This window comes from Chiloscyllium plagiosum, chromosome 16 (assembly GCF_004010195.1).
Source record: "Chiloscyllium plagiosum isolate BGI_BamShark_2017 chromosome 16, ASM401019v2, whole genome shotgun sequence".
Classification (NCBI taxonomy): Eukaryota; Metazoa; Chordata; class Chondrichthyes; order Orectolobiformes; family Hemiscylliidae; genus Chiloscyllium; species Chiloscyllium plagiosum.
In genome coordinates, this window is record NC_057725.1 from 40,652,095 (window position 1) to 40,676,212 (window position 24,118).

At 38.1% G+C, this 24,118-nt stretch overlaps 1 protein-coding gene across 3 annotated transcripts in view; it reads right to left on the reverse strand.

Annotated features, from left to right (window-relative positions):
* sbf2 (SET binding factor 2) overlaps nt 1–24,118 on the reverse strand; it is a 582,458-nt gene that overhangs the window by 338,402 nt on the left and 219,938 nt on the right. For all 3 annotated transcript variants that reach the window (XM_043705903.1, XM_043705905.1, XM_043705904.1), the window contains exon 3: nt 10,817–10,954. In XM_043705903.1, coding sequence (XP_043561838.1) covers nt 10,817–10,954 — 138 coding nt within the window. The remainder of the gene's footprint in view (nt 1–10,816; nt 10,955–24,118) is intronic.

Genomic DNA, 24,118 nt, shown 5'->3' on the forward strand with positions numbered 1-24,118 from the left:
ACAGAAGGCGGAGAGTTGGGATAAAAGGTTCTTTTTCAGAATGGCAGCCGGTGACGAGCGGTGTCCCGCAGGGTTCGGTGCTGGGGCCACAGCTGTTCGCATTATATATTAATGATTTGTATGAGGGAACCGGGGGCATTCTAGCGAATTTTGCCGATGATACGAAGTTAGGTGGACAGGCAGGTAGTACTGAGGAAGTGGGGCGGCTGCAGAAGGATCTTGACAGGTTGGGAGAGTGGTCCAGGATTTGGCTGATGGAATTTAACGTGAGCAAGTGCGAGGTCTTGCACTTTGGCAAAAATAATAAAAGCATAGACTACTTTCTAAATGGTGAGAACATTAATAAAGCCAAAGCACAAAGGGATCTGGGAGTGCTAGTCGAGGATTCTCTAAAGGTAAACATGCAGGTTGAGTCCGTGATTAAGAAAGCGAATGCAATGTTGTCTCTTATCTCAAGAGGGTTGGAATATAAAAGCAGAGATGTACTACTAAGACTTTATAAAGCTCTGGTTAGGCCCCATTTGGAGTACTGTGTCCAGTTTTGGTCCCCACACCTCAGGAAGGACATACTGGCACTGGAACGTGTCCAGCGGGGATTCACACGGATGATCCCTGGAATGACAGGTCTAACATATGAGGAACGGCTGAGGATACTGGGATTGTATTCGTTGGAGTTTAGAAGATTAAGGGGAGACTTAATAGAGACGTACAAAATAATACATGGTTTGGAAAAGGTGGATGCTAGGAAATTGTTTCCGTTAAACGAGGAGACTAGGACCCGTGGACACAGCCTTAGAATTAGAGGGGGTCATTTCAGAACAGAAATGCGGAGACATTTCTTCAGCCAGAGAGTGGTGGGCCTGTGGAATTCATTGCCACGGAGTGCAGTGGAAGCCGGGACGCTAAATGTCTTCAAGGCTGAGATTGATAGATTCTTGTTGTCTCGAGGAATTAAGGGCTACGGGGAGAACGCTGGTAAGTGGAGCTGAAATGCGCATCAGCCATGATTGAATGGCGGAGTGGACTCGATGGGCCGAATGGCCTTACTTCCACTCCTATGTCTTATGGTCTTATAACCAGAAAAACATACATTTATCCCCACTCTTCACTTTCTGTTAGTTAACCAATTCTCTATCTAAGCTAATACATTACCTGTAATGCCATGTACTTTTACTTTATGCAGCAGCCTTTAGTGTAGCACCTTGTTAAATGCCTTTTGGAAATCAAAATACACCATATCCACTGGTTCCCTGTTGTTCACCGTGCTCATAATACCCTCAATGAATTCCAATAAATTAATTGAACACAACCTGCCTTTCATAAACCCATGTTGCATCTGCTTAATGGGACAATTTCTATCCAGCTGTCTCTCTATTTCCTCCTTGATGATAAATTCAAGAATTTTCCCCACTACAGAAGTTAAGCCAATAGGCCTCCAGTTACCTGCCTTTTGTCTACCTCCATTTTTAAACAGTGGTGACATATTTGTTCAAACAGGAAGTCATGTTAATAAAATATTCCAAAAAACTAGAACTACTAAACTGCTAAGGTACTAGTTATGGGTCCTATCACATAGGTGGACACATACCAAAAATGCATCCCCAGATGGAATTTAAGGCTAAAGCAAGGCTAATGACATGACGTTTCAAATAAAAACTGGGGAAATAAGATATGAGTAGATTCACCTGCAACAGGAAAAGTAATTTTGAATGTTCTGGCTTTGTTAGAATCAAACATTTAGGAAGTTGATCAGTTGATATTAATGCTGCATTTCTGCAGAAAGATTAACTTAAGAGGGAATACTTCTTTATACTCCAAAAGAGGCACCAAATGCAATGGGAAACACTGGAAATGAAATAATGGTGTATATGGCCTAAATGATGCCCCCAGAGGTTGGTACTTCTCAGTAAGGTCTGTCTTATTAAGTTTGACTTTTGCTCAGTTAAAAGCAGACCATTACTGGCACCAGATGGGGCAGCATCCAGGAATCTTTATTATTCTTTATGTAGGTAATTTCTGATGGGGTAGAAGTTATGAATTTGAAAATATTGTCATGAATTATCTTAATGCAGAATTCCAATCAGGCTCCTGAATCTTTTTATGTACAATGCATTGGAAGTCAGGCAAGAATGGATCAAATATCACTTTCCATCACCAATATTTGTAAAATGTTATCTCTAATGCCATTAGTCAAAGTAAAGCTTCACAAAAAGTTGCTTAAACTGATCCAAAGCTGAAACAGATGGATGTGAGTAATGTCAGATCAACTGTGATTCTATTAGATGTCAGTGCTGAATGGCCTATTCTTTTTCCTATTTCTTATGGTCTTTTAGGCAACTGCAAGGAGGTGGCAGAGGATGTTAGCAGCTGTGGGTTTGTCCATTGGACCCTGGCTAAACTGCTGTGAAATCTGATCAGCCGCCTCCATGCTGGGTAAGGGTAAGTGAGCATCCTCAATGTCAAAGCACACCTATGGGAGGGCATGTATGTGTTGTGTGAAAAAGGATTTAGCTAAGGCAGTGCATGATTTGAGTAAGCAATATCAATGACAATTCAAGGGTCCATTTCAACTTGCAAGGTTTTGAGGCGGCTGGTGGTTGGAGGTTAGAAATGCTAAATATACAGAATATTCAATGTAACATGGAATGGAAAAGCAGAAGAACTAATGGTCCCACTCAACAAATGTGACTTGACATTGACCCATTGTTTTTCCATGAGATTAGGCTCACAACACAAAACGACAAGGAGCAGTTGGGGGTAGTGCGAAATCTGACCATTCTAACAAAGGTGGACAAAGGCATCTTGGGTTTGGACACTCAAACAGGGAGAAAGTGGCATATGAAATACTTGCCTTTGTTAGTTGAGTATATAATACAAGAACTGAGAGGATGTAGCTGTCTAGGACATTGGTTGGGCCACAGCTTTATTATTGTGTGCAGTTCTGGTTGCCACAGTTCAGGAGGGCAAAAGTGAGGAGTGCAGATGCTGGAGATTAGAGTTGAGTGGTGCTGGAAAAGCACAGGCCAGGCAGCATCCGATGAGCAGGAGAATCAACATTTCGGGCAAAAGCCTTTAATCAGGAATGAGGCTGTGAGCCGAGGGCATGGAGAGATAAATGAGAGGGGTGTGGGGCTGGGGCGGAAGGTAGCTAAAAGTGGAATAGGTAGATGGAGGTGGGGGTAATGGTGATAGGCCAGAGAGGAGGGGGAGTGGATAGGTGGGAAGGAAGATGGACAGGTAGGACAGATCAGGTGGTTAGGGAGTGGCAATAGTCTCATCTTCCGCCTCGGGACCCTCCAACCACATGGCATCAATGCAGATTTCACCAGTTTCCTCATTTCCCCTGCCTCCACCTTATCCAAGATCCAACCTTCCAACTCGGCACTGCCCTCATGACCTGGTCTACCTGTCCATCTTCCTTTCCACCTATCTGCTCGACTTCCTCTCCAACCTATCACCATTACCCCCACCTCCATCTACCTATCACACTTTCAGCTACCATCCCCACATAAAATTCTGCCCTTAGAATTATACAATGTTGCCCAGATTGCTGTAGAAACATCTTTAATTTTCTAAAACATTGCATACTGTATGTGATAACCACCTGCTTAACTGCTTCCATTGCTGCTATACACCCATAACATTTTAGCTCCATAAAAAAACATATTTTAATTTTGAGTCTTTAGATTTATATCCTTATTCTGATTTTAATATACGGCCATCTCAAACAAGTTTTCCTTTTCTATAAACACATTGTACAAAGAATTATCAACAAATGTGAATTTGTATATTAGCACTTAGCTTCACAATTAAGTATGCATTGATCTGGTCAAACCTCAGAATGTGAACTGTTGTGTTTAAATAGGATATGGTTACAATCAGTAAACACAGACTTAATACAGGATTTGTGATAAAAAATGATAGACATAGTTTCTCACAGTTCAAACAAAACCCGTGCAAAATGACATTTATAATACTCTACGCCAGATGTAACTTAGCTTCCTTGTATTTGGAGTAGCACGGTGGCTCAGTGGTTAACATCAATGCCTCAGCGCCAGGGACCCTGGTTTAATTCCACTCACGGACAAGTCTGACATCCACTGCTCTGGCTTCATCAATCCTCTTTGTTGCTTCTTCAAAAAGCTCAATCAAGTTAGTGAGACATGATTTCCCATGGACAAAGCCACGTTGACGGTCCCAAAATAAGTCCTTTTCTTTCCAAATACATATAAAATCTGTTCCTCATGATCCCCTCCAACATCTTGTCCACCACTGATGTCATGTTCACCAGTCCATAGTTCCCTGGCTTTTCCTTACCACCTTTTTTAAATAGCGTCAACACATTAGCCAACCTCCCCAGTCTTCCAGCACCTCACCAGTGGCTATTGATGACACAAATATCTCAGTAAGGGGCCCAATCACTTCCCTAGTTTCCCAAAGTTCTAGGCTACACCTGATCAGATCTTGGGCATTTTTCAAGATGTCACTATTTATTTCCCCAGGTTCTGTCATTCCGTATCCTTCTCCACAGTAAAAACAGCTGCCAAATACCTATGTCTCTCAAACTTGATTGTGTTTTTTGAGGAAGTAACCAAAAAGATTAATGAGAGCACAGCGGTAGTCATTGTTTACTTGGACTTTAGTAAAGCCTCTGACAAGATTCTGCACGGTAGAATAATTAGTAGTTAGATCACTTGGATTCAGGGTGAGCTTGCCAACTGGATACAAAATTGATTGGGAGAAAACAGTGATGTTGGAGGTTTGTTTCTCGGACTGGAGGCCAATGGTGTTTCACAGGGATCAGTGAATCCTCTTTTGTTTGTCATTTATATAAATGATTTCGATAAGAACATAAAAGACATGGTTAGTAACGGTTTGCGGATAACACCAAAATTGGTGGTATAGTAAAGAACCTTATCTAAGATTACAAAGAGATCCTGATCAATTGGGTCAATCGGCTAAGGAGTGACAGGTTGAATTTAATTTGGATAAATGTGAGGTATTGCATTTTGGTAAACAAACAAGGGCAGAACTTATTAAAACTAAGGCCTTGGGCAGTTGTGTAAAACAGAGACCTAGGGGTTCAGGCACATTATTCTTTCAAGTTTGCATCGTGAATAGATATGGTGGTTAAGGAGACATTTAGTACACTTACCTCCATTGCTAAACCTTTGATTATAGGAGTTGGGACGTTATACTGAGGTTGCAGAGAATATTGGTAAGGTCTCTTCTGGAATACCGTGTCTAGTTCTGGTCGCCCCATTATAGGAAGGATGTTATTAAGCTGGAGAGGGTTCCATGGCCAGGAATGGAGGGTTTGAGTTATAAGAAGCAGGTTAAGGTCACCCATAACCACTGGAGCAAATGTGGTTATGGGTGACCTTATAAAGCTTTATAAAATTACGGAGGGCATAGATAAGGTGAATGGCTGATGTCATTTCCCGAGGGTTGAGGAATTTCGTGACGAGAGGACATATTTTTAAGGTGAGAGGACTTTAAAAGGGGTGTTTTCTTTTCAACACACACACACAGTGATTTGTGTGTGAAATGAACTGCTCGAGGAAGTGGTGGATGTGGGTACAGTTACAAAATCTAAAAGACATTTGGATAAGTACATGAATAAGAAATGTTTGGAAGGATGTGGGCCAACTGTAGGCAGGTGGAATTAGTTTAGTTTGGAATTATGGTCAGCATGGACTAGGTGGACCAAAGGGTCAGTTTTCATGCTATAGGACTCTGACAGGTGGGAAAGCTTTTACAATTGATAATCTGGTAGACGGATTATCACTTGGACAAATGTCAATTAGAAAAGCTAATATGCATTTGCAAAGGGCAAATAGTATTTAACAGACTTGACTTTAAATTATTTAACAGGAAAGTTGATGAGAGTAATGTGGTTGTATGTATAAGTGGTCTTTCAAAATGTTAACTTTTCTGACAGGCCAGTTAAGTTAAAAGTCTTGGAATAAAAGCAACAGTGACAACACGGATACAACTCGGGGTCAGTGACAGGAGTCCGAGTGGTGGTGAATGATTGGCTATTTTTCAGATTGGAGGATGGCATATGGTGAGCTTGTGCAATGTTAGGACTACCACTTTAATTGATTTGAATTACTGACCTGAACTTGGGTATTTAGGGTGAAATTTCAAAATTTATGAAGTATAAGTTTAAAATGTACAAAAATTGAAGGTATTGTGAACTATAATGAGCATAACGACAGACTCCAAGAGGACGTAAAGCAGGCTCATAGAATGGATAGTCAGTAACAGATGAGATTTAATACAAAACTGTGAAACAATATATTTTGTTTGGAAGAATGAAGTGAGGTCATGTAAATCAAAGAATACAATTCTAAAGAGTGCATGAGACTTTCAAATGACTTGATAAGGTCCCAACTAAGTGATTAGCATGTAAAATTGAAATGCATGGAACTGGGGTTAGTGCACTGACATGGACAGAGAAACTGGCAGACAGGAAATAAACAGTAGGAATAAACTGATATTTTTCCAAGTGGCACCACAAGGATCAATGATTGGATTCTAACTATTCACAATATATATTAGTCATTTAGATGAGGGAACTAAGTAACATACCCCAGTTTGCAGAAGGTACAGAGCTGAATGGGATGGTAAACTGTGAAAAGGATGCAGAGATGCTTTAGTGTGATTTGAACAACGTGAGTGAGAGAGAAAAGGCATGGCAGATGATAGACAAATGTGAAAATTATCCAAGTTAGTAACAAAAACAGAGGCAAAATAATCTGGACAGCAATCAAATCAGGAAAGGGGGAGGTTCAACAAGAACAGAGTATCCTTGTACAATAGTCACTGACAGTAAGCATGCAGGCTGTGAAGGCGACAAATGATATGTTAGCTTCAAGTATAAGAGTAGAATGTTTTGTTACAATTGTACATGGCCTTGGTGAAACAACATCGAGAATATTATGTTCAGTTTTGATCTCCTTATCTGAATAAAGGTGTTTTGGCTATGGAGGGAGTGCCACAAAGCTTGACCATCTTCATTCGTGGAATGGTAGGACTAACGCATGAAGACAGACTGAATTGATTCACTGAAACTTAGAAGAATGAAGAGAGATCTTATAGAAATACATGAAATTCTAACTGGGTGAGACCAGATAAATGCAAGGAAAACATTCTTGATGATCAGGGAGTCCAGAGCCAGGGGTCACAGTCTAAAGATAAGTGGTAGGCCATTTAGGGCTGAGATGAGGAAAACTTTCTTTACCCAGAGAGCGGTGAGCCTGGAATGCTCTTCAACAGAAAGAGTTTGAAACCAAAACATGGAATGTTTTCAAGAAGGAGTTAAGATAGTTGTTAGGTTTAAAGGGATCAAAGAGCATGGGGAGAAAGTAGTTATGAGTACTGAGGTGGATGATCAGCCATGATCATACTGAATGGCAAAGCAAGCTGAAAGAGCACTTCAGCCTGCTCCTATTTTCCATGTTTGTGGAACTGAGAAATCCAAGGATGTGTGCTCCCAAATCACTGAAGGGGGAAGGCCATGTTGAAAAAATAATTAACATGGCACATAGAATCTTGGGCCTTATAAATAGAGTAACATTGTTCAAAAGCAAGAAAATTATGGCTAAACTACATGAAAGACTGACTCATCCTCAACTGGAGTAGTGTTTCCAATTCTGGACCACAGTTCAGGAAGTTTGAAGACAAGAGAGAGAGAGTAGAAAAGATAATAAAAGAATGATCACCAGGTTGAATAATTTCAGTTATATTGATAGATTGCTGAAGCTGAGTCTGTTCGTTTTAGAAAAGAGAACGGCAAGAAAAGAAATTTAATATGATTGCTCAAAATCATGATGAATCTGGGCAATGTAACACAAACCATTCCCGGTAGCAACAGAGTTGAGAACCATAGAACACCAACTTAAGGTGAATGGCAAAATAATAATGGAGGATGCTGATGCATTTACAGCCATCAAAAAATTGGATGTTGTCCCAAAAAGAAAAACTATTTGTAGGCCAAAAGGGAAGTGGTAGAGACTGTGATGAGCAGAGACACAATGGGCTGAATGGCATCCTACTGTACAGTAGCCATCATGGATATTGATTTTTCAACCAAGAAACATTAGTCTTAAGTTGATTTTTTTTTTCTATTTTCAGTTAAGTAGTTAAACGGGAATAATGGTTGGCAAAACAACCTCTTTGTTCAATTTGTAAATAAATGCACTTGAAGTCCGAGTTTATAAGTTTAATATCCAACTGCCAGTTCAGATAACATATAACAAATGTTCCATCTCCCTGGCATGAAACAATGGCTATATCTAAAAAAAATCACACTTTCTAAAGTTAAATTGTACAGATTAAACAATTTTCATATTTTTGTTCTGCTGCATTTGAGCCATTTTTATGTTGTATCTTAAAGACTGCTGTTTTTGCAAAATGTTCTGTTTTTTTCAAGCAATACAAGGACAACAATACAGCTTGCCATATTATCTAGTCATTAGAATGGAATTCAATGTATGTAGCTTATCTTAATAAATTCATAATTGTGGTGTCTGACCAGAAGAACCTTGAACTTTATATGTTTAGCAACTGATGTCTACATGACAGATTGTCCAGAGAAGGAAATGGAAGCTATCCATAAAGGTTCCAGGACAAGCTTCAGGGTTAACTGTGCAAGAGGAAAATCAATCTGCTGATAAAAACACTGGAATACCATAATCCACATTCCATTTTATAACTTAGGATGGAGGTAACAAACTAAAGGCCTTAACCTCACATTAACATTCACAAACAAAGATCTTTGCACAACATTATGTTTATAATCATTATCTGAAGAAATATTCTGGAAAGATAATTTAGCTCAGACTTATCTCAAACTTGTTTTGATGCATTTCAATTAAGTAACAAGTCAGCTGCCAAAAATGCTGCTTGTACAAATGGACTATAGCAATGTTCTTGGAGTTTTACGAACATAAATTAATTAAAAATTTATTATACTTGGTGACAAATTGTATCTAATAGTTCAACAAGGATAGCAAAACAAGCCTCTGGAACTGTACTTAAATGTTCTCTATTATAAGCACATCATTCGTTGATAGTGGACATAATTATATTTTGTAAAGGATAATGATAACATCATTTTTGAAGTTTGGTATAAACAGAATTCATTTTTCACATACATATTTTAATATAATTCTGATCATGGACAATGCTTCAAAGTAAAATGTTTAAAATGTAATGTGCTCCAAATTCACTATTCTTGAAACGAGGATCAGAATTATTTGCATCATAATACCTTATAGTTCACTTGTCTCGGTTTTGAAAGGAAAAATCAACATCAACACAAATCAATGTAAACACACCATGGAGAAAAAGGCAGTAAAATTCAACATTTTTGTGCTAGTTTTACTCTAGATATGTAAAGAATCTCTTCAAATTGATGTCATCATCAATGGCATTGGTAATAATCATTGGTAACAGTTCAGGAATTCCTCAGAGCAGATATTTTATTATCAGTCACATTATTACCCACCTCTGGAGCAGGTGAGACTTGAAACTGGGCGTCATGGCTCAGAGGTAGAGACACCACCACTGCACTACAAGGATCCAAAGTTACTTAGTCAGAGTCTGGTCTTCTACTCAGGGTTTTTAGTTATTTTTATACTGAGTTTTAGATCCTAAGCAACCTGTTCAGAGATTTTCTTACACAGTTCTTGAGCAGATGGAAGTGGTAAGGACATTACCACTGTGCCACAAGAGCCCTCTAAATCCATATGTTGGTTATTTTTTTTAATCACCTTGCTCAGAGATATTATTACACACCTTTTGGGCAGGTAAGATTGAGCATGGTCTCTGGCCCAGAGGTAGGACATCTACCCCTGCACCACCAGAACCGTGAGATCCCTGTCCTCGGCCCATCCATCTTCAGCTACTTCATGAATCACCTTATGATGGAAGGAAGGTCAAAGATGGAGACTTTTGTTGATTATTTCACAACATTCAACACCATTTACAACTCATTAGATACTAAAGAAGTTGGTATCCAAGTCTGGCAAGAACTGGACAACATTCAGGCTTGTATTGATAAGTGTTAAGTACATTTGCACCACATATACACATCTCCAACAAGAGAGATCCAACCGTCACACTTGATATTCATGAAGAATCCATCAACATCTTTTCATTGGTGAGCCAGATAAATACTTTGATCGAAAGAACAGGTCAAGGGCTAAGGAGTCTGCACCTTAAATCTTATATCCTTAAAGCCTATTCGCTTTCTAAAGGCACAAGGCAGTTGTGTGATTGAAAACTCTCCATTGACCTGGATGAGTGCAACTCCAACAACATTCAAGAAGCACAGCAACATCCAGAATTAAACAGCTATTTGACTCATGTTTTATTTCAAAATCTTCAATATTCATTTCCTCCACCACTGACAGAGTGGCAGCAGTGTGCACTATCTACAAAATGCAGTGCAATAATTCACGAAGGCTCCTAAAACAACACCTGTCAAATCAGCCAACGCTACCACCGAAAGAGACAAGAGTAACAAACAAGAACAGCATTACTTCCAAGATACTCTCCAAGCCACACACAATTCTGATTTTGGAACCATATTGACAGTGAAGGACCAGCAACAGATCAAGATCCTGGAATACCCTCCCTGACAGTACTGTCCTGTGTCTGCAGCCTGCCCAGCGTAAGAGCCCTCAGAGCTCTTCATTCTTCAAACTACCCTCTCTCTGGAAGCCTATTGTGGTGGCTGGACTTATGAAATATTAACCACATTGTAAAGTAAGATGCATTACATAGGAAATTCTCTGAATATACTTACTTGTAAATTAATTTCAGCTTCATAAAAGGTTAGACATGCACAGTAGTGCCGATCTGAGTCGATATCTGTCAGAACCACCACAAAATATGTCGGCTGCTTTCGTTGAGTGGACAGCTGCCAGCCACCAGGTTGACAAAACTAGAATTAAAAACAAATAATGAACACAGTTGGACACAATTTTGTTTCTCAAATGTTTTGAAATATTTGAGACATTGGCTTATGAAATTGTATACGCTACTTGTCAGTGCTACAACAGTGAAACTACCAATATTGATTAAACTGCATTATTAATTTTGTACCACAATTGCAAAACTCTGGAAATCTGAATTTTAAAACAGAGGTAATTCAAAATATTTAACAGATCAGGCAAGGGAGAGTCAGAGTCAATAAGCCATGCTGACGTTCTTTGATCAGAACTGGAAAAACGTTCAAGGTCTGACTATCATAGACCTGAAATATTGGGTGAGATTATCCAGGGAATGGCAGTCTCAGTTTGCCACTCCAAACCTGCCTTTTTTGTTTTATAGAAGGGAAACTGTGCACAGTGGTTCAATTTTCTATTTTCCAGTCTACAGGAACATTTCCAGAAATTATAGAATTTTGAAAGATAACCACAGTCTGGGACAAAGCTCATCTGGTTCAGGAGGTTTAATCCAGAACTTCAAGTTTCACTTTTTTACTGAGATCATATTTCCCAGTCTCTCAAGCCCCTTGGTCACCTAATATTTCTGGGACAATTTGTCTCTTCTTTCATGTACAGCAATCAGTTTACTTTTTCTGCCATTTCACTGTTCTTTACTATAGCATCTCCTATGCTCACCTTAATGGGCCGAATTTTGACCGAGCTTCATTTTTTCAATACCTAACAGCTCTTGCAATCAGCTTTTGCTTCTCATGAGTTACATTCATATTCTCTTTTCCTTTCTTAGTCTGTTTCTTTGACCTCCTTTGCTGGACTCTAAACTGATCCCGCGGTCCTCAGGGTTACCAGTTTTTTTTGATGATGATCGATAATAGATTGATGGGACAGAGTTGGCTGGGTTACATCAGTAATGTTTTTTGTGGACAGGACACGCCTGGCCAACTTTTCACATTAACAGGTGGATGCTGGTGTTGTAACTATTATGGGACAGCTTAGCTGGGGAACGTGGCTAGCCCTGGAACATGTCTTCAGTACTATTATCGGAATACCACAACCATGTCTCCAGAGCATTAGTCTGGGTCTCTGAATTTTAAGTCCAGTGACAGTATCATGATACCACCACTTCCCCTCAACTTAATACCATTTTCAAAGAGAAAATACAATCTAATAAACACTGCTGGCAAAGGTTCATCTCATTCCTTTCAGCTCTGTACTATCTAATTTAGAGAAAAATCTAAACTGGTTATTATATGGAATTACTTAAAAATATTCAATTACTACAATGAGTTCATGCATTGGCATATTTTGCTTGGGAATGGTCAGTTCCAGGATAAAATCAGAGCTCCTCAACATGTTCCTTATTTTTTCCTAAGCAGTGTATTCTCCATGAAACCAATGTTCAGAGCTGCTAGGGGAACTGATAGAGGTCTGTACAACTACAACATTTAAAAGACATTTGGATAGGTACATGGATATGAAAGGATTGGATGGACATGGGCCAAACAAGCAAATTGGACTAGTTCTTAGGAAACCTGGTTAGTATGGATGAGTTGGGTTCAAGGGTCTGTTTCTGTGCTATATCACTATGTCGACAACAGACAACTCTTTGTGTTATAATACAAGCAGCAATTAAGGACATAATATTAAAATATGAAGCTTACAAAGCCATTATGCTTTAGGATAGGTTGCTTAATTTAAGGTGAAATAGAGCAGAAGTTCACCTGATCCACTCCAATGTTGCTCAATAAAAAGTTGAGTTGTTTGGTTATTGTGGGGTCAATGACATCCAACAAAATATTCATGTGTAAATAGTAACCTAGACAGTTGCAACAGTATTTAGACTTTTAGTTTCTAAGTCTCAGAGATATTAGGAATGTCAAACTTTATAAAGAATTATACATTAAACTGCCTCAGGAAGAGATGGGAAGGCATGACTATGAATGAAGCAGGCAAGAAGCAGAAAAATATGGTGATGCAGGAGTCTCAACTCTTGCAATTATCTACCAAATTTATGGTCCTCACTTGTATCGATGAATGCAAAGTCAGCAGAGGAATGGCATGTGCGCACACAGTAAGGTATTATTTGGTAAGTGAGAAGGAACGGTGTGGTAGTTGCAGACATGACCACAGATGCAGAAATCCATATAACCTACCTAGTACCACAGTATTATCTGTTCAAGTATAGATAAAAACTTGAAGAGAGGGGTGAATCCAGTTCTTGTATGTACTAATGACTTTGGGAGGATTAGAAAAAGGCTCTGCTTAGACAGTATGAGGAGCTAGGTACCAAATTGAAGAACAGAACCTCGAGAGTAATAATCTCTAGATCATCTGAGCCAAGTGCCAACTCGCAGTAGGCATATAGGTTAATCACGTGAGTTCATAGCTCAAAGACTGCCATGGGAGAAGTGGGTTCCAGTTCACAAGAAACAGGCAAGCAAAGTGGACACCACGTAATTGGGTTGATCTTCACGTGAAACATGCTGACACCACTGTTTAGCAAACCACATAACTAGGAAAGCAGAGAGAACTTTACATTAAGCAATAGTGGCAAAGGATCAAGCTTGGGTAGATATAGCAAATCCAGTCAAGGTAGAACAGGAAAATAGTAACAATGGTCAGAGAATGAAAACAGGAGGTTCAAGGTTTTTAAAAAATACTAAAACTCTATACCTGAATGTACACAGAATTTATAACCAAGTAAACTAATTGATAGGACACAATGAAGTAAAGAAATATGAACGGATAACAATTACAGACACTTGGCTGTGTAATGACAAGGATCAGGTTCTGATTATTGAGAAGTATGTTAAAATATGTTCTGATTATTGAGAAGTGTGTATTTAAGATGGAAAACTAAGTAAAGGTGGAGGGGTAGCCCTGTTCATCAAGAATAGCATTGTGTGACACTTTAAAAAATGACCATGGCTTCAGAGATCAAAATACATCATTCATTTGGAAGGTGGGGGGGGAAGGGAGGGGGAAGGATACACAGGGTAAAGGAGTCACCAATGGTCTGGTCTACAAGCCCCCCAACAGTAATCGCAATGTGGGATAAAGTATGCAAGTAGCAGTCGTGTTTTTGATGAGGGTACAGCAATAATCATTGATGATTTTAATCTATGCATAAATGAGAAAAATCAGGTTGGCGCTGGTAGTTTAGAGTGAAGTTGAGGGAATGCATTCATAATAATTTCCGACAGCAACACATTCTTCAAACAACCAGACAATCGTTTTTTTACTTGACTTGTGTTTTGTGAAGTGTGGCAAGATTAATAAACAACCTCAGAAGAAAAGCAATTTTAAATTTAAATAAGGATTGTAAACTTAAAGAAGGCAAATTAAGTGGAGACAGAAGAAAACTGTTTACAATGATTAATGGGGAGTTATTAATGGGGATATTTCAGCACATATTCCTGCTATAAAGAAATATCCTAAAAGCGGACCCACAATCCAAGGTTAACTAAACTAATTTAAGGGAAAATAAAATATAACGAAACAGGGCATTCTGTGCTGCAGTATAGTGTCCCAATTTCTAGGCTGTAGTCTGGGTTCACATCCCATCTAGCACGGGTGCATTATAATATGCCCAAATCCGTTTGACTGAAAAGTACATCAAACTAGGGAATGCAAAGTATGGCAAAGAATGACCAAAAAATAGGAAAGGAAGCTTACTTGGGAAATAAATTGGTTAGCAATAATTTATACACATATTTAGAATGGAAGTTAGTAAATAGAGAGAGTTAGTCTCTCGAAAGAGTGAGACTGGAGAGTCAAGATCAGCTCAGGCTTGGAGGGCCAAAGGGCCAGTTCCTGGGCTGTAAAGTTTCTTTGTTCTTTATAATAATCTGTTCAGGCAATTTTGCCTTTAGTTGTTTGTTACAGTTAGAATATGAAATCTTTGTATTCCTTTCAGTCAGTCATTCGAATATAGGGTCTATAACAAGCAAAGAGTTTCGCGGGATTATGGGCCAAATGCTAGCAAATGGTACCAGGCTAATTTAGGATATCTGGGTCAGCATGGATGAGTTGGACCAAAGGGTCTGTTTCCATGTTGTACAAATCTATGACTCTAAGAACGTAAAACAAAATACTCAGTTTTGCTGCATGTTTACACTACAAAAAAAATCAGCTAATAAAACTTCATTTGAACACAAATGCAGGGGGCCAAGATATCTGATTCCTTTATCTATTGGCTGAGGAAAGCTAATTTATCTGTCAGCTGTTGCTGATTAAAAAATAAGTAAATGACGTTAAGGAAAAATAGAAGATTGTTGTTACAATTCTCATGTACTGTAATGGCATGCCACAGTAGTTTTCCTTGCAAAATTCTCTCATATCCACTTCAGCTCATCTGCAACCACACTTTGACATTCCTTATCCAACTAGGTCTAAGTTAAACCCTATCTGTGCTGCACTCCACTTTGACCTTTAGAAGATTTCTGTGCAGCTTTCCAGATCTGATTAAATGGCCAAAACACCATTTTTTTCTGGACATCATTATTTTCAGAGTTCTTTTGGCTCCTACAATTTCAAATATATCTTCATTTGTCTTATGGTTTGCAAATGGATTTTTTTTAGCATGTGCCTTAGTATCCGCATTTGCAAGATGTCTGTTTTCTTCTGTAGTTCTTATTGTCCAGATTCTGAGGCACAGAATGTATCACCTTATGATTTTATTCCTTGTTGCAAAGTTGAGTTTATTTTCCTTCAATCTTCACTAAATTACTTGCAGTTATCTCTATTCTTCTTCCAACTTCTACATCACATCTGCCATCTTCCATTAATTTGTTCTAAATAGATAACATTATCGATTTGTTCCAGTGTAACACCAGCCACATTCATTTTCACTCTACTTTCTTCAAGTGTATTCCTTCAAACTTGCAGGTTTGAGCATTCATCCTTATCTTAAGCATCTACCTTTTATTTGATCTAAGGTACTTTATCAGGTCTGTTCTGATTTTGCAAGTAATGTTACATGCATAAGAAAATGTAGAAAATATATCAAAATTGTACAATGATGCAAAGTCAGGGAGTTCTCAAGATACAGAGGTAAACAATGGTTGAAACCTAATGCTAGCAGGGGTAGAAAATATGTTAAAATTGATGATTACAAGAAAAGCTTCAGGCATACCTGAAGCAACAAAACATCTAATAGTCCTTAGAGAAATGGAACGAGAAGTGACAACAGAAATTTTATCAAATATATACCAAAGGATCTTTTCCAAATAACTTGAGACATTCATTACTCAATGTTACCTTTAAAATCTAAAGTATTAGAGCATTTCAGAACCATAAGCTGAATAAGTTGTGTCATTTAAATGATTTTGAAAAGCATAATGGAAACAAATAACAGCACATTTAAAGCTTAGATTGATGAAACACAGTCCAGGTTTAGATTTGGAATAGGAACAGAATGGAATATTTAATCAAAGAATAATCTTTGATAAATGTAACAAGAACATTGGTACATGCTTCACAGACTGAGACTGAAAAGCATATCATGTTTATCACCAAATATAAATAGATGTGTTGCTGAAATGTGATACTGAACATGAAGATGAGATATTTACTCCCAGCCTATTAAGACCAAATAACACACATCAGCCTAGAAGCAAGACAATCAGACATGTTTCAACTGAAGGAAGGATTATGAAAAAGCTGCATGCCAAAATTATTCAATTCTTACACATGGAAACTAATAATATGAAGAAAAATAATGCGTGCTTCCCAGACACTCTCTATGGAAGAAACAGAAGGCCAAGAATAATGCATCAACTAAAGTCAACATAGCTGACAAATTAACTACCAGGCAAATTCCATCCAGCAGAAACGACAAATTACACTTTAAAAAGCAGGTACTTTAATGCAACACCATGGAAGTGCTGTGTTTGGATGTATCACCTTTTCAGTGGCATGTTAAATCGAGACCCAATCTGTCCTTCGACGCAAATGATGTAATGGCACTCTTTAAAGAAAAACAAAAACGTTTTCCTACTGTTCCTGATACCAAACATGCATTCATCAACCAACTGAAATAAATTATTTGTCCAGTAATCACACCGATATGGATGGTATAATTAAGCTTTGCAGAATTTGACCCAAATATTTCCCTGCATTACACTTGAAAATATTTCACGGGCTTTGCACCACTTCAAAACACTTTGCCGTTGTGAAAGGTGCAATATCAATCTGAGTTTTCTTTACCAATAATCAAATCACAGGTAGGAAAGGAGTTACCTTTTGTCTGCAATATACTGCTTTCAATTACAAACTGTTCTTTAATTACCAATTGATCTTTTGGGTATTTCCCACTAAAGTGGATATGTAAAATCGATGGAACTAAAATCATCCTTGACTTCAACATTGTCCATACATTCAGTTTTTATCCATTGATCTAGATTTTTCAAGAAGAGTAACAGTGAGGCTAATGATACGACTGTTTCTATGTAGTGAACACAACAACAATTTCTTACATTTACATGTCACCAACCATGAAAACCATTATTGTCCAATTTACCCTGGTCCTCCATGAGTTACATTACACTGACAACTGAACATGGTGTCACATCCACGATGGAAGGCAAGACTTATGCAATTCAAAGTAGGGCTCGGGTAATGTTGTACTACAGAGAGACCCAGAAGTTCAGATAAATAATTCTTTGAAATTTGCATCACGCATAGTGGTTAAGAAGGCATTTAGCATGCTTGCCATCATTGCTCAGACCTTTGAATATAGGAGTTGAGACATTATGTTTAGATTGTACAGAATCTTGGTAAGGCCTCTTCTGGAGTACTGGGTCCAGTTCTGGCCTCCCTGTTAACAGGAAGGATATTATTAAACTGGAGAGGGCTCAGAAGAGATTGACCAGAACAGTGTTGGGAATGGAGAGCAGAGTTATAAGGAGAGGCTGGATAGGCTGGGACTTCTTTCACTGGAGCATATGAGGTAAAGAGGTGACCTTATAGAAGTTTATAAAATAATGAGTGGTATAAATAAGGTGAATGACAAGTGTTGTTTCCCTTGAATGGGGGATTTCAAGACTACTTTCAAGGTAAGAGCAGAAAGTTTTCTTTTTAACACAGTGATCTGTGTGTGGAATAAACTTCCAGAGGACGTACTGGACGTGGATACAGCTACAACACTTAAAAAAAATATTTAGGTAAGTACCTGAATAAGAAATGTTTGGAGGAGTATGGGCCAAGGGCAGGAAGTGGGACTAGTTTATTTTGGAAATATGGTCAGCATGGACTGGTTAGACCGAAGTGTCTGTTTCCGTGCTGTATGACTCCAGGATTCCATGATATAAAGTTGTGGCACTGATGAGATAACCAAGAAACATAATGCAAACTTATTAGGGCTTGTCCATTCAGGTGAAAGCAAATGTGTAACCATTTGTGAATATCTGATTACAATCATAATCTTTCTGCAGAAGACCCACTATGTTGTTAGGGAGTAATTTCTTGGATTTTTACTTTGTATCACTGAAGAAAAAGAAGTGATTATATTTCCATCTCAGGAGGGTGAGTGATTTGGAGAAGAACTTGAAATTAGTGATATATCCATGAATCTTTTTACATTGAATTAAATATTCTAACTTAGATTTCCTGATTCATATTCTGCATGTCTCCGCAACCTAATTGGTTGTGGCTGCCAAGCTGTTTTAACTGCCTGGTAATCAGCAATTCTAGTGTAAAAACCCATAGTAATTCTGTAAGCATAAAACAGTGCTGTTCATTCACCACTAACTGCAAAATACAGGGCTTTATCTCCAGCCAGGAAATCACAAAAACTGTAGCATTGTTAGATTCTTCCAATAACAGAATATGAAGGTGTTCTGAATCATCCTGGTTTTGAGAGATACATGTATTTACAGGAGACAAATTTTGGAGAGCAAACATTAGTGTTAACCATTCAGTTCTTTGTGATTTTTCCATTTGAGAAGATCCTAAAAGCCATCAACTCAGCATCCAATTTAACCTCTACGCTTTGATTTTATTAACCTATTTTTCGAATTAACCCGTCCAGAGATGTTATTACACAACTGTGAAGCAGATGGAACTGAACCCAGGCTTTTCAATCCGGGGTAGAGACACTAAAATTTTCTTGAGTTTCCATGTCTACCAGAATACTCCGATAGGTGTAAATTTGAGGTATTATCTAATTAGTAATTCCATTTTGCTCCATCAATTGGAAGATTTACAGTTGTCATTTTCTTTGCCTGTCTGTCATACTTTTCAAATGGACACCATGCTAGCCTACATAGGAAATAGCAGCTAGAATAGACTGCATGAATGGCAAGAATATTTGATCATTCAATACAATTGCAACAAATCTTTCTTTCAACTCTGTTTTCCCTCCTTTTCCCAATCATGTCTCTATGTCCTGAGACACCAGAATTCTGTATACCTCAACCTTAAATATATTCAACAAAAAGCATCCATAACCAGGGAATGAAGAATTCCAAACTTCACAACCCTTTGAGTAAATGGATTTCTACATGTCATAGCCCAAAGTTATAGATCTCCTACGGTCACTTCTGATTATCAATATCTCACAAATTGCCTTTCTAATCTCACCCAGCACTCTGGAATCAATACCATCTCTCCAGGAGAGTCCAGTTTGCTGTCTCAGTCATAAATTACAGTAAGGTTATCTTGTTTGAGGAAGCGATGTTATGCATGTCTTCGTTAAGAATCAGACAACAAAATTATTAATTTGTTGGTCTTCATCTCCTGTCTTAAGGCGATTTACGTTATTTTTGGATATTTCTTCTCTGAATGACCAGCCACTGCTTTATCTCAGAGTATTTTGTTATTTCATTTCACATCTGTGCTTTGATTTTATAGATCCCTCTTTGCCTTATCCAAATTTCTAAACATATTCCTAATCTTTCCTCATATTAATACCAGTGAGCCCCTTGATCTTTCTCTCTTCAGAATCTTTAGAGCTGTCTGTTGATTTAATCTATTTTTGGTTGCTAATACATTTACTGTGACATTGATTAAGACAGTTTGCTGGTTTGGAAATATATTTAGCCTGAATGTGGAGCATCATTCCTTTAAAGAAACACTATGACATTTTATTATTGCATAATTGTCACCCTTCAGAATGCTGTGCCTTCCATTCCTTCTACATTATCTGGCTAAGCAACTAACACTAGGTCCAAATGAGTATTTGGCACTTTTGCAATATACTTGGTCACAATTCAGTCCATTTAAATAGTTCAGAGTCAGAGGTGATAATTGTTTCCAAATTATAACTAACCTATTCTCACATATCATTGCAATTTTTACATGGCATTGTCTCATTCTTTTCAGCATTCTAAATTAAATACAATTTAAACGTGTAATTGAATGTAATTTTCAATCTAGTCCGTAATCCTGTGAAGTGCTGGAACAGTCTTTATAGTCACTGTGCATAAGGTAAACAGATGATGAAAAAAATTCACAATAGTTATTGACAAAGTTGACTATTCCTTCATCTTTACATCATACCTTTTATAGCCTTGTCTTAACAGCAAATGCAGCATCTTTCCAAATAAACACTCAAAATCTCAAATCCAAACTCAGTTCTGCAAGTCTATCTTCAAATGCTTTATTCTCTAGTCATCTCATAATTAAAAATATTCTTTATTTTCAGTGTCTGTTGACAAAAACAGTGACTTACATTAACTATAATTTTAGATCTATTTCTAATTCAATTCTGTATGTTTCCATTTATTCAATAATCACTTATTATTTCACACTCCAACTGCACACTTATATATATCAATGATATTTTTAATGACCTGCATCTGAATTTGACAACTTATTGGACTTCTATGGAAGCAGCAAGCTATATGTATAAAGGGGAACTTGTGGATGTACTGTATTTCCACTTATAGAAGACATTTGACAAGTTGAATACTACGCAAAGTAAGAGCTCATGATGTGGGGGCAAAATAACAACTTGGACAATATGTTTTTTTTCTAAAAAGAACGATGTGCTCTGGAAATCTGAAACAGTGTTAAGAAATTCAAGTCTAGTAGCATCTGTAAGGAGAGGAGGAGAGAAAGGAGTCCAGTGACCCTTCATCAGACCACTAATTTTCTCCAGCACTTTGTGTTTCATATTTCTAGCATTTTTATTTCAATGTTTAATTCAATATCCCATCTGTTTCAGGTATGCACACATTGAAGAAGTTCTGCTTCTTTCCAGTTCTGATGAAGGATCACAGGATGCAAAACATTAACTTTGCTTCTCAACAGATGCTGCAAACCAGTTGAGCTTCTCCAGCACTTTGTGCTTGCGTTTTAGCTTGGATAGAGGATTAGTTAGCTAACAGAACTTTAAAGTAGGCATAGTCAGGCATTTTTGCATCAGCAAGCTGTGATGAGTGGAGTACCCCAGGGATTGATGCTGAGGTCTCAACTGCTCACAATTTATATTACAATTTGGATAAAGGAACTGAATATAATGAAAGGTTCTCTCATTTAATTATACAAAATTCTCACAGGGATCAATAAAGTAGATGTCGGAAGATGGTTCCCCTGGCCAGGGGATCTAGCATCAAGGGACTTAACTCATAATAAGGGGCAGGTCATTTAGGACAGAGATGAGGATGAATTTCTTCATTCAGAGGGTGATGAATCTTTGAGAATCACTGCCCTAGAATACGTGCATACAGTTGTTAGTATGTTCAATACAAAGTCTTGTTAGATTTCTATAGATTATTCTATCAGTCTATAAATTATATATATTTCTATCCGCTGAAAATATCAAGGTAGCTGGAGATAGTGCTGGAAATAACATAGAATAGACAACAAAACATTGAAGTCAAGATTAGAGTAGTGGTGGAATAGCACAGCATCAGAGGAGCAGGAAAATCGACATTTCGGGCAGGAGTCCTTCATCAGGAACATCAACGAAACATGAAAGCAAAATCATATCATTCAGCCCATTGGGTCTGTTCCACTCGTCAATTGAATCATGGTTGATCGGAGATTGTTCAAGTCCACTTTTGCCCTAACCCTTGATACCCTTACTGATTTAAAATCTCTCTCAGCCTGAATATATTTAATCCAGCCTCTACAACCCCCTAAGGCCAGCTGATATTACTGCTCTACTTATACCTTAATTACTTATTTTGCCTTCTATTAGATCGTTCAAATATGCTTTCCTTTACTGTCATGGTGACTCTGGCTTAAATAGTCAAGCAGCTTAATTACAAAATGTTTCCTGATAATAGCCGGCTGATAAGCTATAATTAATTCTAAATTCAGATGCTAAATAAAGACCTGGGCTTGCTGCTATATATTCCATCATTAAGAAATCGGTTTTAACAGCACTCCCATTTACTCAGGAGAACATAGTTAATTTATTTGATATGGAAAGCAACAATATATGTTTTTCTGATGATACATTGCATATTTGCTTCATTAAAGTCAGCTTTTTTTTATTTTCAATTGCAATCATTTGAAAATTAAAGAAGTATTCCCACTTATTTAGTGCCCTCATGACCTTAAATGTCTCAAAAGTTGAAAAGAACTTGAATTTTAGGCAGCACAGTAGTCAATTCATGCACATCAAGTTCCCCACAATCAGATAAACTGTTTTTGTTTTAAATTCATTTACAAGTTGTTGGCGTCACTGGTTGGGCCTGTATTTATTTCCCATCTCTGGCAGCTCTCGAGAAGGTAATGGTGATCTGCCTTCTTGAACTATTGCAATCCATTTGATGTTGATACACTCACGAAACTGATAGAGATGAAACTCCAGGATTTTGACAGCATTACCAAAGGAACAATTATAATTTTCTAAGTCAGGCTGGGGAGTGGCTTTGAAGGAACACCACCAGGTGGTGGTGTTCTCAGGTATCTGTTGCTCTTGCCCTAGATTATAGTGGTTGTGTATTTGTAAAGAGATTTCTAAGGAGTTTTGGGAAATCTCTACAATGCATCTTGGAGCTGATCGATACAGCTGCTCCTGAGCATCAGTCATGGAGATGGGGAAAACTTGTGGATGTGGTGCCAATCAGGCTGGCTGCTTTATTCTGGATGGCATCATTGCAGCTGCACTCATCCAGACAAGCAAAGAGCATTCTATCGCACTTCTGAGTCATGAGGTGAGGTACTTGATATATTGGATGCATGCATTGACCAGCTCTTGCACTACAATATTTGTACAGCTAGTCTAGTTCAGTTTTTGGTCAATGGTAACTCCCAGGATGTCCATCATGGGGGATTCTGTTATGGTCATGCCACAGAACATCAAGGGGCAATGGTTACATTCTCTCTTGTTGGAGATGGTCATTGCTTGGTCTCTGTCTCCTCCTCCTCCTATTTAAAATTTACAACATTTAAGGGAAATCACCAGTCGGCTCTGAAAGTTACAGAGATATTGCAAAATGACAGGTTTTACAGTTATAAACCAGAACAATTACTGTTAAGCTCTTAGTAATTAACATGTTTTTTCCACAATATATTTAATTTCTGCTCTGAGAGTTTGAAGGTTCCACAAATCATTCTAATAAAATCACACAATCCCTATAGTACAGAAAGATGCCATTCAGCTCATCAAGTCTCACTCACCCCCTGAAGAGCAGACCCACACCCCCATCCCATTCCCATAATCCTGCATTTATCATTGTAAACTCACCTAGACTGCATATCCTGGAGTCTACAAATAATTTAAGTATGGCCAGTCTACCTAACCTGCACATCTTTAGACTGAGGGGAGAAACCAGAACACTCGACAGAAACCCATGCAGATACAGGAAGAACGTGCAAACTTCATACAGACAGTCACTAAGGCTGGAATCAAACCTGAGTCCTTGGCACTGTGAAATAGCAGTAAGCTAAAGCCCTGAAGAGAGTGAAAACAAGGTTTACTAGAAAGATACCGGGAATGAGGGGTTTTAGATGCTAAGAAAAGATTAGAGAAATTGGTCTTATTCTCCCTGCAGCAAGGATTAAAAGTAATCTTATTGAGCAGTTTAAAATGATGAATAATTTAACAGGGTAAAGAAGGATATTCTAGTTGGCATGTCAGTAATTAGTGGTTACAATTTCATTTGGTGGGGGTGGGGGATGGGGGCAGGGGGCAACGTAGAACAAGGAGTGACGAAGAGGGACTGAAGCATTTCTAAAAAGAGAAACGTGAGAAGTGTGTGCGCGCA